Source organism: Propithecus coquereli, unplaced genomic scaffold, assembly GCF_000956105.1.
Source record: "Propithecus coquereli isolate 6110/MARCELLA unplaced genomic scaffold, Pcoq_1.0 Scaffold84, whole genome shotgun sequence".
In the NCBI taxonomy this organism is placed as follows: Eukaryota; Metazoa; Chordata; class Mammalia; order Primates; family Indriidae; genus Propithecus; species Propithecus coquereli.
The window spans coordinates 25,127-41,629 of NW_012154618.1; the positions used below are offsets into that span (position 1 = coordinate 25,127).

Consider the following 16,503-nt stretch of genomic DNA (forward strand, 5'->3'; position numbering starts at 1 on the left):
TTATTAGAATATAAGTGGCACAGCCATTCTCTACCAAGGAGTGCCCGTTCTCCGTCACTGAGCCCTTACTATGTACCGGACTCCAGACCAAGCATTTCACACATTACCTTATTCAATCTTCACAACAGCCCGGGGAGGTCAGTGCAATAATTATTCCCATTTCACAGATGAGGAAAATAAGGCTTAGAGTAATTAAAATCACAAACTAAGAAGTGACAGAGTTGGGATTCCACCCCAGGTTGTGACAGGCAGGATGAGGCTAGAATAGTAAGTATGATTTTTATCCTCATGGTACAGATGAGGAGACTGGGCTTCAGAGAGGCTGCGTGACCTGCCCAAGGCCACACAGCAAATGACAGAGCCTGGTCTTGGAGTCAGGGATCCTGACACCAGGTCTGGTGTTCTCTCATCATTGATCATGAAGTGCTTGCCATGTGCCAGGTGTCCGCCTGGGGTCCTCTTGGTCTGTACCCACCCAGGAGGAGGTTCTGGAGAGAGGCTGGGCAAGACCGGGCTTGCCCGACATGGAAGCCCTGGCTCCAGCCATCCTGATCACACTGCCCGTGGGTTTGCCCTGTAGGATCGTGGAATTCGTGCCAGCATGCCAGCACTAGGCTGAGAAACAACAGGGCGTCTTTGTCTCTGCTCCACTGACTGCCAGATTGTTCTTGTCACACGTGGCCAACATCCCTTAGCCAGCTGAGTGGGGAAGGCTGAGAATTTCTATTTTTTTATTTTATTTATTTTCCATATTTACAGACTTTCCAAGGAAATATTATAATAATACCTGTTAAGAGAAACATCCTAGTGAGCTCAAAAATGCGTACACTCTTTTACAAAGCTGCTGCCACACTCGGGCAAGCTGGGACTCATTAGAGATTGGGTTATGGGTAATGCCAATTATAATGGCCATCGTTGATGAGAAGCTCACTTTGCTGCAGAAACTGGGCTAAACATCATCTAAGGTAATGTTCCAGTGGCTCTAGTATATGGGAGTTTTACCAACCCTCTTTTACAAGTGAATCAGAGAGGTTTGGTAATTCACTCAAGGCCACACAGCTAGGGAGGGATGGAGGTGGGATTCAAGCCCAAGTATTAAATCTAATTCCCCAGCCCACATCCTGAACCACTCTGCTCCCTGCCCTCTTCCCTTGCTTCCTGATGGAGGGGACAGAGGGTAGATGAGGCCCAAAGCGATTTCCTTGTAAATTTCAGACACGAAGGTGCCGGTTGAGATCTTCCTTGTTTCTCTCCTTTTCACCAAGGCTGGGTGCTCCTTGAGGGCTGGGTCAGTGAGACTCTAAGTCCCAGCACAGCGAGGGGCCTGTACATGTCTGATGGAAGGAGAGAATGAACGACAGTGAATGAGGGAGAGGATGAAGGGATGACCTGGTGTCCTGGCTGACTTGGAGTGGGATGCTTCTGAAAACTGTGTGGCTTTAATGCAATCTTCAGGTTTAAAAGAAAGAGGATGAAAATGGACCTATTTTCTTGACTGGTTTTAGAGTACTTATTCCACCTCCAGGGCTCTTGGCAGGGCCACTTGGTGGTTAAGCAGATCAGCCCTGGGTGACTCCTGGCTCTGCCCCTTAGGGCTCCAAGACTTCAAGCAAGTGATTGACCTCACCTCCCTCCACACCCTCATCTGAAATAGACGCCAGTGTGAGTGTGGGCTTCTTAGGGAGGACTGTGAAAATTAAGTAATGACAGCTACCGTTATTTCTTCCTGGGAGAGTCAATTTCGCTTCAATAGTTGGTTTTTAAAAATTAAGTAATTTGAGTGATGGGTACCTGTGAGTTCATTATAGCATCCTCTCTGTTTTTGTGGATGCTTGACATTTTTTCACAATAAAACATTTTAAAAAGCAAATAATAGAAATCAATTAATAAGATGTTAGTTTTGTTTAAAAAACAAGTGCAGACATATTGTAGAATAGAATGTAAAATGTATATACAACTTTTAAATAAAACAAAAGATTTGAAAAAAACTGAATGGCTTAAAGCAGCCCCATAGAATTACCACCTTAGGGCAAGGTTGCTCAAGGTCTCAGTTTTCTCATCTTAAAAAAGTCAGGAATAGTGATACTTCCCTCCCAGTGCGGTTACATGATTCAAGCCAGAGGAGAGATGTGAGGGTGCTTTGTAAACTGTAATTCTATCTTCCAATTTGCTCATTCATTCATTCACTCAGCACGTTTCTTGAGGCCCTGTTATGTGCCAGGCGCTGGGTGAGGTGCTGGGGACACGGCCCAGCACAGATGGAGGCACGATAGATGTGGGTGTTCCACTGAGATCAGACAAATTCTTTCTCTCCAGTTGCTCCTTGGATAACTGTGGCTGAGTACTTAATCTCCAGGCCTCAGTTTCCTCATCTGTAAAATGGGGACAACAGTCCCCTGCATTGCTCTGAAGATGAATGGGGCAATAGATGTGAGGGACCCAGAGCAATGTCCAGCACACAGCAGGCGCTTGATAAATGTTTATTCTTCCCACTGCCCACAGTGGGAAGCGTTAGTGGGAAGGCTCACAGTGTACAAATATGCACAATGACTTCAAAGTATGTAAGTGCTGTGGACAAACAAGGTGGCATGACATGATATGAAACAATAGGTGGGGTCAGGGAGGTGCCCTTCAAGGTGAGTCAGGTGATGCAGGTAGGGGTAGGGGTCAGCAGAGGGTAAGACAGGGAAGAGCTGGCCTGCTTTAACAGATGAGGAAACTGAGGTCCAGGGACAAGTGACTGGCCCCAGCTTCCACAGGCTGTAACCAGGAACCCAGTGACCCCCCAAACAGACAACATTTGGGTTCATTCTTGCAGGGGTCACTCCCAGGAGTACTGGTTTCCCTGAGAAGTGTAGCAAGGAGGATGGCGTCTTATTGGCACATTCCTCACTCTGCTGTTTTTGGAGACTTGTTCAAGCCTTGCTCTTTGATGATGCTGCCAAAGCTCTCAGCCCTCTGGCCCAGATAACACTGTCACTCCAGTTCAGCTGAGTGCTGCCCGCATCTCTCCTCCAGGCAAATCCTGTGACGATGCACTTGCCACCAGGAAGAATACACACAACTGTGCAGCCCCAGAGGCACGCCAGCCTGCCTCTATGTAGGATGCACAAACGTTCCTGGGATGGGGTAGAACCATCTAGATAGGCAGCTCTAGGATTGCGGGTGACCAGGGCAGTGCCATGATTAAGGGAGATTTGATTTTTCCGAGGCCTTTCCTGGCATTTGAAGCTGCAGGTGGCCGGAAGCACTCAGATTTACTTTTGCACAGTGCACCATGCTGTCTTTGCCTGTTACAGAATTCTAGAAAATTAGAGAGGAGGGATCCTGGAGGCCAAGGGGTTCCAAGAAGGGCAAGACCATGCCCTGGATGCCACAGTTCTCACGCCCTCCTGGGGGCAGGCATTGTTAATCCATCACCGCATTCACATCCAGGGAGCTGGAAGGGCCTCCCCAGCAGTCATCACTAATCCATGGCAGCTAGAATGAGCCATCTCCCACTTGGCCTTTTGCAGAGAGGGACAATTAGAGTCAAGCTGGAGTTTGGCCCTAGCTCTGTCACTAATTGTGTGACTTTGAACAAGAGATTTAGCTTCTCTGGGCCCTGGTTTCCAGTCCAGTTCCATTATTTTACTGGACCATTCATTCATTTCTTCCACAAACATTTACGAGCACCCGCCGTGAGCCAGGCGCTGGGCTGTGGGCTGAAGAAGAGGGAAGTAGTTTTTCTCTATAATATGAAACCTTTGGCCCTTATAGTCTGTGGTTCGTTGCAGCCCATGTGAAAGCTCTCCTGGCCACGCAATCATTTCATTTTTCCTTCTCTGAACCTTGTCTCCCTTTGCATTGTCCTCCTTGAGACGTGGCTTCTGGAATATCCTGTCTTATTAATGAACCAGGAATCTGCAGGGCTAGGGTTTGAGCAGGCTGAGAATGCTGCTGAGAAAGTAAGCAGAGACGATCTTTTGCTGTTGGAAACACGAAAAATATTTGGATAACCCTCCATTACCTGAGAAGGCATTTCTAAAGTTTACATTGCAGGCCTGAGTGATTGTGATATTTGGAGAAATAATTTCCTCTGGCCCTTGCGTTTTTCCCTGGAAGAGTCATGCGGCGGCACATGTTGTATATGTGAAGTGTGTTTTGGAATGTTAATGGAGAGGCTGATTCACACCAGATGGGGTGGAAAACCAAGGCGGGGAGAGGATGTATACACTGGCCACCAGGAACCAGCTGGAAAGTTTGATATTTGAAATGCACTGACTTTTGGAGGTGAAGGAGTCTGATGTATGTCCAGGCTTTCCCTGTAAGTTTTTATGTTGCTTTAGCACATCTTGAATATTGGTCCTGTTATAAAGGACTCACCTTTATGATATTCGATTGATAGACGGGATTCTGGTGGCATCGCGTAAAGTCCAAGGCAGCTTTTATAGGATGCTTCCTTTGTAGAAGTTCAGATTTGAACTAGTATCCGTGTTTCTTAAACTTAAATTTTTAAAAAAATAAACATGAAAAAGAAAAAGCTACTCACTCCTTTGTCTTCTATGTGTCTTTACCAGCCAAGACAATTTTGCCTAGATCCATTCTGTAATTTATAATATACAAGGTGAAGACATTTTTGTGGTCCAAGTATGTAGATTAAATAAGTCACATTAACTGCCACATATATAGCCCAGCCCTAAACAGAATGTTTAACATATGTTATCTCCCATAATTATCTTACCTACGGTTATTGGGCCCTATTTCCAGGTGACAAAACAGACCCACAGAGGTGTGTCCTCAGGTCCCCTGAGAGGCAGGGAGCAGCCGAGCCCACGCTCTCCTCCAATCTGCTCCCTCTGCTGTACCTTGCGTGTACCTGCTCCTGACCAGCAAACCTTTCTCAGTGTCTTTTGAGCTGAGGGCCAGAGGACTCAGCTGCCTCCCCCACCACCCAGAGGTGCAGTGCGTCTGGCCCCTTCCACAGTTGGCAGTTAGTACAGGGGGACAGTGTGTCGTGGCTGCCTGGTGGAGTTAGCTGGGCCTGCCTCGGGGCTCTGGCTTCTGTTTGTATGAATTGACATGATGGGGTTGGGGGTTGCAGGGAGTGTGTCTGCTGGTAGGGAGTGTCTGTAGGCCAGCGGGTGAAGAGGGTCCCGGAGAGGATGAGGATGGTCTGGAGCTGAGGGAGCTGTTTTCCTTCAATATTTAGCTCTCTGTGCCAGGCTTCATGGACGATGCAGCTAGATGGGGAGATGGGCAACCTGAAGTTGGAAAGGCCTGAGTTCTAGTCTCAGAGGTTTGGTCTCCATGCTGCAGCTTCTTAGCTCAGTGACCTTTCTGTGCCTTAGTTTTGTCATCTGTACGATGGGCTTAATGATAATGCTGACCTCAGAGTTGTGATCAGTGCTACAATAGGAATGCATGGGGGTAGGGGGTGGGCACAGAGGACAGAGGAAGGTCCTCATGCTGTCTTGGAGGGCCAGGTGGTGTCCTAAAGGAAGTGACATCCAAGCTGAGACCTGTAGGAGGAAACAGGTTACCTGGCAAAACCAGTCGCTCTTTAGGGATCCGAGGGCAGGCCCCTGAGCCTAGAGTGACCAACATGCAGGGGACTAGAGAGTGGTGACTTGGCTCTGGGCTGGGCCACTTTTTGGGATTCAGGTGTCCCACCAAGATGCGTAACAGTCTCACAACCCACCATCAGAGCCCACAGCCTGGGCCCCGACGGCCCAGAGGGTAAAGAGGACATTGCACAGACGCTGCCGTGGTGTGTCCCCAGAGAGCACTGGGAGGAGTCTTCGGAGGGGATCTTGAGGGAACTTGGTGTGGAGCATCCTCCCATGAGTCCGGAACACCTTGAGATAGCTGGGGTTGCAGAAAGGTGTGCGAGCCCCCCGGCATCAGCCAGAATTCCGCGTGGTGGGCTTTGTCCTCCCTGCTGGGCAAAGCCCGTTGTGTTCCTGCGTCACTGACCGGTTTAGCCAGTCTGGCACCAAGCATCTGAGTGCCTGCCATGTGCCGAGTGCTGTTCTAGACACAGGATGCAGAGGTAGCAATGCAGCCACAGCCCTGCTCTCCTGGGGCTTCCTTCCTAGTGGGGTGAGGCAGCAGTTTCAGATAAGGTGGTCTGGGGGGAGTGAGCCACATGGTGGTTCTCTTGAGCGATGTGTCCTGGGCAGTGGCCCTGAGGTGGGACCCCATTCGGCATGTTCAAATCAGGGCTGTCTGAGTGTGTTTGGACTGGGGGGGATGGGAGGGTGGAGGGAGCTGAGGTCACTGGGGGTCAGGAGGCTGGTTCATGTAGCAGCTGGTAGCAGGAGAGGGATGTGATCTCATTCTGGCTGCTGTTGGGTCCAGGGAGGAAAGTGGGAGCCCTTCCCTGATGTCAGTGACGTGGAACTGGGCCTGGCCTTGAACCCCAGCCCTGCTGCTGATGGCCAGAGGATGTCTGAACAAGATGCCGAGGGCCACACTGAGAATCAGGTGAGACCACAGCAGCACCTTTCTGGTAGAATGAACGCTCACCAGGGCACACGGTAATTAGCGTGACAAGTATGAAACCGTGAGGGCAAACTCGAGGCACAGTGAGTTTTTCATGCTCCCCTGAAAATCACAACTGTTCGTCTCTCTGCCCCCAGCACTGGGGACTGCATGTCATCTCCCATCCTCCTCACGCGCCCTCATGTCACTGCAGCTGGGGGGCGGCGCTCGGTGAGGGCAGATGGTGCCCAAGGCCTTTGCACAACAGGAGGCAGAGGGGTGGGGGCTGCGGGGTTCCTGCTGGTTCTGACAGGCTGACAAGGCCAACATCCTGACGCCCCGGGGTCAGGTCCGTGATGGGGAGGAACACGGTGCCACGAGGACACTGAGGAGAGGCGCCCTGCCTGGTGTCGGGGTGCAGGAAAGGCTTCCTGGACTTGGCGGTCCATGCTGAAGAGCAGAAGTGGTTCCCCAGGTTGCTGGGGGTGGTGGGATGAGGGATGGGTGATCCAGGCATCAAGCGCATTTCAATGTCTTTGAAATCCCAGCCCGAGAGAGGCAGGGGTGTGTGGGAGGGGGCGAAGGAGTCAGGACGCAGGAGCTGGAGCTGGAGCAAGGCCAGGGCAGACCAGATTCACAAGGACTGTCCGGAGGGTGGGACAGGAGGGCAGGGGAGCCGTGAGCAGGCTGGGGCAGACACGTTGGCAGGGAGAGGTGACAGGCATCTGGACAAGGGTGGTGGCAGCGAGGATGCAGAGGAGGAGGGAAAGGCGAGGCCCCCTGGGCAGTGCTTGACTTGGAGATTGACCGAACCTGGATGGACCCCAAGGGAGGAGTGTTGTTGAGTGGAGGCCCAGGCATGTGGCTTGGCCGCTGGTGGGTGGCGTTGCCTTTACAGAGATGCAGCCCCCAGGAGGGAGGGCACGAGAGGATGGGCTGGGCTTCACTTGAGTGTGAGGGGCCTGGGGGACATCCTGAGGAGACTCCCAGGAGATCTGGAAGCCTAGAGGAAGGTCCAGCCTGGGTGTGGAAGTGGGCGTCCCCACAGACAGACAGAGGAGCCTTCTGCGTGCTGAGCTGGCAGCAGAGTGTGCAGAGGAGAAAACAAAGGTGTGTGGGTGCATAGCATACCATGGGAGCCTGAGGCTGGGGGCGGTGTTCTAGAAGGTTTCCCTGTGCCAGTGGTGTTGGACAGGGGCCCTGAAGGATGCCCGGATGTGGGCAGGTGGAGGAGGGAAGTGAAGGGGTTGCCAAGCATGGAGAGAGAAGCAGCTTTTAACCACGGCAGAGGAAAGCTTCTTGGGGGAGAGACTGCAGAAGAGGAAGGTGGGGGCTCACTGTTGTCTAAGGTACTGAATGTCACACTAAAGAGTTAGGGCTTTTTCCTGTAGATAAGGGAAGCCCAGCATGATTTTGAGCACAGAGAAACTCAGTGAGAACCATGTTTAATCACGAGTTCTTTCTGGCATCACTGTTCAGGTGTGTGCGCACGTGACACTATTACTCAGTGGACAGAGTGCCAGTGGCTGTCCCTGTCCCCTCCTGTTCTAACCCATGTGGCCTCAGCCTGGCCAGCTCCACTCAGTGGGAAGATGTGAGCAGAACTGTGGGGTCAATGAAGGGCCGGACCAGCCCTTTCCCACTGCATCCCGAGCCTGCCCGGCTATTGCCTGGGACAACTGCATCAACCCTTCCTCCTATCTGCCTTTGGGGGCCAAGTGCGCCCGGCCTCCAGGCCATCCACTGAAAATATCTCTTGGGTCTCTGAGATAGCAGAGTGTCATTTCAGCAAGCAAGCAGCCTTAGTGGGGAGAGATGCTCTGTGGGAACACATTGTCCCCCCTCCCATGTACCCTCCACTGCCCACTGCCCTGCATAACTGCCATTGTCTGCTGTTAAAAAGATGCCGCGACTGTTTACTGTGTGTGCTAGATCCCAAGCGTGTTATGTGCATCATCTCATCTAATCCTCTTCACTCTTATGAAGTGGATTCTCCTGTTGTACCCATTTCACAGATGAGGGTATTGAGGCTCATAGAGGTCAAGTAACTTGACTGTGGTCTCACACACAGTCAAGGACTGTATTTGGAATTTTTAAGGCAGGCAGCCAGAAGACAAATTTCATCTTTTGAACTTGTTACTTTACCATCACCTTCTGAGCAGAGCCAGGCTCTCCCAAGCAGCTCTCTGCCCACCCTGTCATCCATAATGGGGCTGCACAGAAGCCTCCCCTCGGTGCCCTTTGGGAAATGCCATCCATCTCAGGAAGTGAGGGATAGCTGGTGGTTACACTGGTCAGGAATCCCAGCTGGGTCACTCGCTTGCTGTGTGTGATATTGGAACGGCCTCTTAACTCTACCAACCTTTAGTTTCCTCATCTGCACAATGTTAGTTATGAGGAGGAAAGGAGATCAAACACCTGAGCACCTGGCATAGTGCCAGGCACCTGGAAAGGACCCAATAACGATGGTCGTTATTCGTTACCAAGACAGGCTGGCCGAGCCCAAACAGGTGCCAGCGGCGCGTGTGTGTGGCGGAGACGGAGGACAGGGGTTATGAATCATTCACCGCTAAAGCCTTGCATTATTAATGTCGTTATTCTCAGACTTCTAAGGAGGGCCCCGGCTAGAGCTCATATATGGAATGCGCGACTCAGCCTCCAAGGCAAGCGCCTCCCTGGGTCCCGAGTTGCCATGGAGTCCCGCAGGCGGCCTAGAGGCGGATGCCCGAGGCAGTGCCCTGGGCACGGCCCGGCGCAGGTCCTCGGTTTGCGGCCTGGATCCTGGCTGTGCTGGGTCCTCCCAGCTCACCTTTGCGCGGGCCCTGGACCGCTCCTCTGGGGGAGAGACAGAAACCGGTGGGGACTGGAGCGGGCGTCCCCGGAGAGTGCGGTGTGTGCGTGGTGCTTGCTGCAGGGCTTCAGGCCCTGCCATTCGGCGCCTTCCAAGGAGCGGACACGCAGGGGGCCCGAAGGCCTGAAATCGGCCCCCCACCGCGCCTGCGTCCGGCCACCACTCCCGCCGGCGGACGCAGGGGCGAGAGCTCCAGAGCCCGGTCCCCGAGCCTGAGAGAGGAGGGGGCCGGGCCTCACAGGGGCGGCTCCCGGCGGGCGGGGCGCGGAGCTCTCGGCCCGGCCCTTCGCTGTCCCTGCCTTCCCCGGCCTTCCCCAGCGGCCCGGGCTCGGCGGGGCGGGGCGTGGCGCGGGGCGGGCCGGGGAGGAGCACGGGGAGGAGCCCGGGCTGCCGCGGCGGCCGCGTCAGAGCAGTGCTCTGGCTGTCCGGCGGCTCAGACCCGGCCCGAGCGCCATCGAGGACGCGGACAGGGACCCGCACGGGCACGGGCGCTGCGCCGGAGGCTCCTCTCGCGGGCCGGGGCCGCGCGACTATGGCGGACAAGGAAGCCGGTGGCAGCGACGCGGGGCCCCGTGGTGAGTGCAGGGTGCGGGTCCTGTCGCTGCAGCTGGCAGGACAGGGGAGGGATGAGGCGCGCACGGCCCGGCGCCCGCAGCCCCCTCGCGGGCCGTGCAAAAGTGGGCGCCCCCGCCCCATCTTGCTGTCACGGGGGGCATCGGGGGCGGCAGCGCGGCGGGGCTGGGGGTCCAGGGGGCAGGAGGTAGCCCGCCCGTTACGTGCTGCGCTCCCGGCCGGGGGAGCGCACACTGCAGCGGGGACCGCAGCCCCAGCTGGAGCACACTGGCCGTCCCTGCCGCGGGTGGCGCCTCCTGCGGGGCCGGGTGCGAGTGCGGGTGAGAACCGCCCTCCGGTTCCATCCCCTGCGCGCTGTGCTGGGGCGGCCAGCGCTTGCCCGGTAAAGGGCCGGCGGCCGGGTGGCCGGGTACACCTAGCGGCTAATTTTCGTGACTCAGCGAGGCGCAAGTGGTCGCCTGGGGGAAATCTGAGATTTGGACCTGTCCCCTCATCCCATCCGGCCCGGGCCCGATGCTGGCGCCAACACTGGGGGTTGCAGCCAAATGGCATCCCACCTACCTCCCCGCCCATCCCCAGGGATTCTCTGGGCCGGGGAAGGGCGAAGCGGCAGGGGCTCCACCGTCCCCTCCTTGCCGAGGGCGAGGGGAGGGGCCCAGTGCGGAGGACGGAGGCTCACATTTTGCAAATGTGCCAGGGCCGCTTTCTTTGGGGAGCGTGATTAGGGCTCAGAGGGGTGGGGGAGCCGGAGAGGACCAGGGAAGGCGGTTTCGGGAAGAGGAGGAGCAGGTCTCGGAGCCCGGGCTGTAAATCAAAGCTTCGTCCACGGAGGGGACGGGCTGGCCAGGATTCCGGTCTTCCTGTGGGTCCCAAGTGAGGAAAGTTGGGCGCACTGAGGCGCTGCGCGTCCCTGACCTGCAGGGCCTTGGCGGGAGCAGCGGCCGGAGGGGAGCGCGGCCCGGCAGTTTTCCCCGAGCGACCGGCAAGCCGCTTGGGAGGATGAAATTAAAATGCCCTGACGTAAGGGAGAAGCAGCCAAGAAAGGAGCGCTAGGCTCTGCGGGGACTCCAAAGCTGGAGAAACTGAGTCCAGTGGCATCGCGTTCCCTGTCTTGCTGTCGGTGCCGGCGGCCCCCACCTTCTGCTGCGCTCGGAGCTGCACCTGCCCCCTCCCCAGCCCCATTGTTCCTGCGGATCTGGGAGGTGCCTCCCCACGCGGCACTGCAGTGGTGGGGGAGTGCAGGGTGGGGGCTGGGGGATCCTGACACGGCTCACTCCAGGGAGAGGCAGTGGAGACCGAGAGCCCAGGCCCTGCCCAAACGCGCACCGAATCTGCTCCCCCTCCCTGCCCTGCCTCAGCTGGCAAACGCAGGTGATGGACTGGCAGCTGTCTTTGTCTGAACATCACCCAGCAACTGAATTGACTCATTTTTTCCCACTTTTTTCTTTAAATTGAAAAAAAAATTTAGGATAAGTAGAGGCGTCTGAATTGCTAAAGCTTGAGAGTTAGGGAGCCAGTTTCTTGTCTCTCATGCTGAGATAAAGAGTGGGTGGTTGTATCAAATGCACGGTTGAGCATAGGATTTGTCACATTAGAAGAGTGAGCAGGTGTGTGCACCCACCCGCCAACACCCTCCCCAACACTGTTTTGTCTTGTAAAATCAAATTCAGCACCCCCCAACACATGATGGAGCATGGTGGATTGTCTCCTCAGTGCTGGGAGAGAGCCTCATGCAGGATGAGGAAGCACATACTGGGTGTGCTGGGCCACCTGCCACTGCTCACCTGGGTCTGTTCCAGAGTGTGTTTCTTCACTTCCAATGATCTGCAGTTCACGGTGGCTGGTGAGAATTCCAGGTGCATGGACTTAGGACACAGAGCAACCTGAAGAGCAGGCTGCCCCTGGCAACTCGCCTTGTCTCTGGCTCCCATCTGTAAAATGGGGAATATTAATAGTATCACTAGGAGCAAAGTCTGCTCACCCCTCCCTCAACACCTTGATTTCTATGGTTTCCTCATTGCATGTTCTGTGCTGGGCAATGAACACGCGTTATTTTATTTTTCTAAGCCTCACAATAAACCTGTTACCAAGCATTCCCCTTTGACTGGGTGGGAAATCTAAACACGGGTTGAATGACCTACCCAAGGTCACACATCTAGGAAGTGTTGATTGGGACACAGGCCATCTGATTCCAGGGCACCACCCTGTGTAGTCCTTGTGGATGTGGTCAGTGGTTACCATTCTATTAGGGACATAAAAATGGTTGTGCTTCAGGGGTGGATTTCCAGGGTGCTCTTGGTGTGGAATAATATGTGGCAGAAATATCAGACTGTGTTGGGACTTGTGAGCAGTGCGAGTACAGAGTAGGGGGCATGATGGCTGGCCATAAAATCTTCCCCAACAAGTTGAGTGGGGGTGGGGTGGTGAGTGGGTGGAGACAAGGATGAAATAAAGAATGGCAGAATTTTGGTAGTTGTTGAATCTGGGTGATAGGAAGTGGTTCATTACTATTCAGTTTATTTTGTGTGTGTTTGTAAATTTCCTTAATAAGATATTTAAATTAGTTAATGTATAAAATGTGAATCTCCTTTAGTCTCTGGAGTGTTCGACAGCAAAGGCTGAGATGACCTTCTATCCTGCCCCTCCCCCATGACCTGAGTGGGTTGACACGGGAACCCTGGAAGGATGAGATCAACTGGGGGAGGCACAGAGTGGTTCCGCCTGGGGTGGCTCCTATGGTGACCGAGTCAGTTCAGTGACCAGTGTGGGCAGTGGAAACTGTGTCATTTTCTCCAGGGCGAGGGGTGGAGGAGAGGGATGGCAGGCAGGCAGTTTTGCCTGGGTTGAGGGTGTCTCTGCATTGGGCTTTGGTGATGGGATTTTTCACCCATGCTGGTGGTTAATTCTAATAAAAATAAACATTTTAAACATTGACATTTATTGAAGACTTAGGCGTATGCTGAAACCTGGGAATATTGAGTTATCTCATTTAGCCCTGACCTCGTTTGTTGTTGAGTGAATGAATCTATGAAGGGGCCCTGTTACCCCCATTTCGGTGAGGAGAAGGCTGCCAGTCCTAGCAGCGCACAGCTGCAGGGGGCTGAGTGAGGGTGGGGCCTAGGCTGTTGGACGTGGGGCCCCGGGGTCGAGCTGTGCAGCCTCTCCTAGCACATGCCTGGCACGTCACAGGCTCTCAGGAATCGTGTTGCATGTCTGAAAGAGTGAGGCCATGGCTAACAGGGAGAATGTGGCTGCCCCACTTCCTGTGGCCACCATCCTACAGATGGAAGCAGAGGGGCACTGATTGTGGCCCCTAAAGGAACCAAATAAAGGTCCAGGCAATGCTCTGTGTAATCCTGGTTAGGGCTCTGGCCGTGGGACCCACTTCTGAGTGAGCACCTGCCTCTGCAGCTGTGTCTGCAGCCATGGTCATCCCCGAATTCCCCCTGTGCGTGCCCCTGCACAGCGTTTGTATTTCCCAGAGCCCTGTTAACCTCTTTTGGCCTTCGACACATGCAGTTCCCTCTGCCTGTGGCATCGTCCCTTTATCTAGCAAACTCCTACTACTCATCCTTCAAAACTCAGCTCCAGTATCACTTCTCAGGAGGCCTTCCTGGACTCATGCAGCTGGGCAAGATCTGCCTACGTGGCCCCAAGGCCTTTGGTACATAGCTGTTGCTGATTCCAACTAGTGTTTATTGAGTGCCTACAAGATGCCGGCTTTGTATGTGTGTATCGCACTGACTCTTCCAACAACCCTATGAGGTTGGTATTTTTATTACCCTATTTTGCCAATGAGGCAATTGAGGGCTTTGACAAATTCCATAACTTGCCCAGCCAGTGGATGTTGCACTTGCAATATGAGTCAGTCATGGAGCCTAAAACCTGTGTTGTTTCTCTCAATGCCTTTTCTCCCAAGAAGGGCAGGGACTATGTCTTCCATTTCCATATTCTTAGTAAGGGCATACAGTAGGTGTTCAATAAATGTCTTAACTGTTTGTTGAGTATCAGTCAGCAAGACATGAGGGCACACAGCAGTGAGGAATAGAATCCACATTCTGCCCACTCCAGATTGGTGCTTCTAGAAACATGGATGCTCAGGAGTGGGCCAAGCTGGAGGGGAGGCGGGCAGAGCTCGGGCAATCTTGGAAGAGATGCAGCTTTGATTCCAGCAGGGCTTAGAGTGACGACTCAATCTTGTGGGGGCGAAATGCTCTCTTGTCATATAAATAGTTCCCTTTGGTAAGGGAGAAAGCTTCTTTATTACTGCTGTGCATAATTAGAATGGCAGGGAGGAATGAGGGGCTTTTAATGAATGAGCAGCATGTGGCAGGGATGCCAGGGCCTGGGCATCCCCAAGAGAGCAGAGAGAGTGGAGGAGATGACCAAGGAAGTACAGGCAATGCCCAGAAATGAAACCAGCCCCACCAAAGGAAGCTCTGTAGAGCCTTGCTGCATTCCTGTTACTGCAAATGGCTCCCAGCCTACAGCTTTGCAGATGCCGCTCTGAGCTCTGCCAGGACCACCCCTCTTCTTCTAGCCTTGACCGTGACCTGGCAGCTGCGGATGTCCTGTGGGGCTGGCAGCTGCTCCATGGCACCCCTTCCAGGAAACTTAGAACTGCAGTTTGGGTCTTGATTTTAGTCCCCTTATTTTTAGGGTGGCCATCTGTCCTGGTTTGCTGGAATAGTTCTAGTTTATGCCTCCTGTCCCAGTGAAATTATTTACAGTGACACCTTTCACTTTCTAAGTATCCCAGTTTGGAAGATGAATTACGTGGTTGCACTACTTATCTTTGTCTTCTCAGCCATCTGGGCCTCAAGGGGGACGAGGGAGGCCATAGGGCATGTGGTTAAACCTGGGTTTTGGACTCAGGCACTTCTGGGTTCAGATGTGCTTAGCATCTGGGTTTAACATTGCTGAATCTCAATTTCTTCTGATGTAAACAAGGGTAATTAATAATCCCTGCTCCACTGGGGCGCTATGAGAATTGAGTGAGAGAATATATGTAAAGTGCTTAGCATGAGCCTGGCACACAGAGGGTGCTTGGTAAGTGTCAGTCATTTTATTATTACCATTGTTAGGTTGATTTGAGAGGTGTAGTAGTTAAATGTGGGATCTGGGTTCACATATGGGCTGTGTCGTTTACCTGCTGTGTGACCCTGGCTCAGTTTTCTCATCTGTAAAATATGGAGTATAATAGTGTCTTCTTCATAGGGTTTTTGTGAGGATTACGTGAGTTTTTATTAAAAAAACACTTAGAGTCAGGCATGAAGTAGACACTGAATTAATATTAGCTATTATTATTATCTGTTATTGTTATTATGAATAAACATCCCAAATTACATTCTCATAGGCAGGAGAAGTTATGCAGTGTATTCATTTCCTACTGCTGTCATAAAAATTACCATAAATCTAGTGGCCCCAAACAATACAAATTTATTATTTTACATTTCTGGAAGTCAGAGATAAGTCCAAAATGGGTCTCTCTGGGCTAAAACCAAGGTTTTGGCAGAGCTGTGCTCCTCCTGGGCTCCAGGGGAGCATCTGTTTCCTTGCCTTTTCAAACTTCTCATGATCACCTCCATTCCTTGGCTGTGGCCCTTCCTCCATCTTAAGAGCCCCTCACTGCAGCCTCTGCTTCCACCGTCACATCTCCTTTCTGACGCTGTCCCTTCCCTTCCTGCCTCCACCTTGTAAGGACCCTTGTAGAAGGACTTCTTATAAGACCTACCTGGATACTCCAGGATAATCTCCCCATCTCAAGGTCCTTAATTTAATCATCTCTGCAAACTCCCTTTTGTCATGGAAGGTAACATATTCACAGGTCTCAGGGGCCTATTATTGAGTCTACCATAGCCAGAAAGACTGGGGTCTTGCCTGGGTTTAGGAGCATAGAGAGCCTTCTGTCTCCCTCAGGAGATGCTTGCATGTTGGGAATAGTTCCTCAGTCTTACATTGGATGATAGTCTTACGTTGGTCAGGTTACTCGTGCCCCTGCTACGTGTTGCCTTCCCCAGAGTTTGGATTTTTCATCGGTCTTTGACTTATTCCATCCCAGTGGGGTCCTTGGAGACATTGCCACTTTCAAGGCTGATTTAGCCCCTTCTCAGGGGCCCATAGAGTCATTGAGACCTGCATAAAAGGTTTATTGGCTCCCAAGCTGGGAAAACTATCGAAGTATTAACAAATTAGTGAAATGTCTACAAAACATCACATTATATTTGGTTTTACTATGTAACAAACCATCCCCAAATTTAATGGCTTAAAACAGTAGTCATTTTATGTGCTCGTGATTCTGTGGGTAGGTCTCTGTTGGGTGGTTTTTGGCTGGTCTTATCTGTGGTCACTCATTGTGACTGCAGCCCTCTGATGGCTCCAATGGGCTGAAAGTCCAAGGTGACCTCACTCAACAGTCCAGTTCTTGGTGCTGACTGTCAGCTGGGTTTCTTTCTCCACGTGGTCCTTTATCCTCCAGGAGGCAGCTTGGGCCTCCTTATGTGGTGATCTCAGGGCAGCAAGGGGAGGAGAGGGGAGCTGCAAGGCCTCTCGACGCCTTCCCGAGAAGCCATCTAACATCACTTCTGCTGCATCCTGGTGGTCAAGGCAAGTGGCGA

At 52.8% G+C, this 16,503-nt stretch overlaps 1 protein-coding gene across 1 annotated transcript in view; it reads left to right on the top strand.

Moving 5' to 3' along the window:
- Nucleotides 1-524: 524 nt before the first annotated feature.
- The window catches only part of HSPA12A (heat shock 70kDa protein 12A), a 69,049-nt gene continuing 53,070 nt past the window's right edge, over nucleotides 525-16,503 (top strand). Inside the window, exons 1-4 of the mRNA XM_012663869.1 lie at nucleotides 525-563; nucleotides 6,340-6,465; nucleotides 9,267-9,352; nucleotides 9,722-9,888. Of these exons, the coding sequence (XP_012519323.1) occupies nucleotides 525-563; nucleotides 6,340-6,465; nucleotides 9,267-9,352; nucleotides 9,722-9,888 (418 nt within the window). The remainder of the gene's footprint in view (nucleotides 564-6,339; nucleotides 6,466-9,266; nucleotides 9,353-9,721; nucleotides 9,889-16,503) is intronic.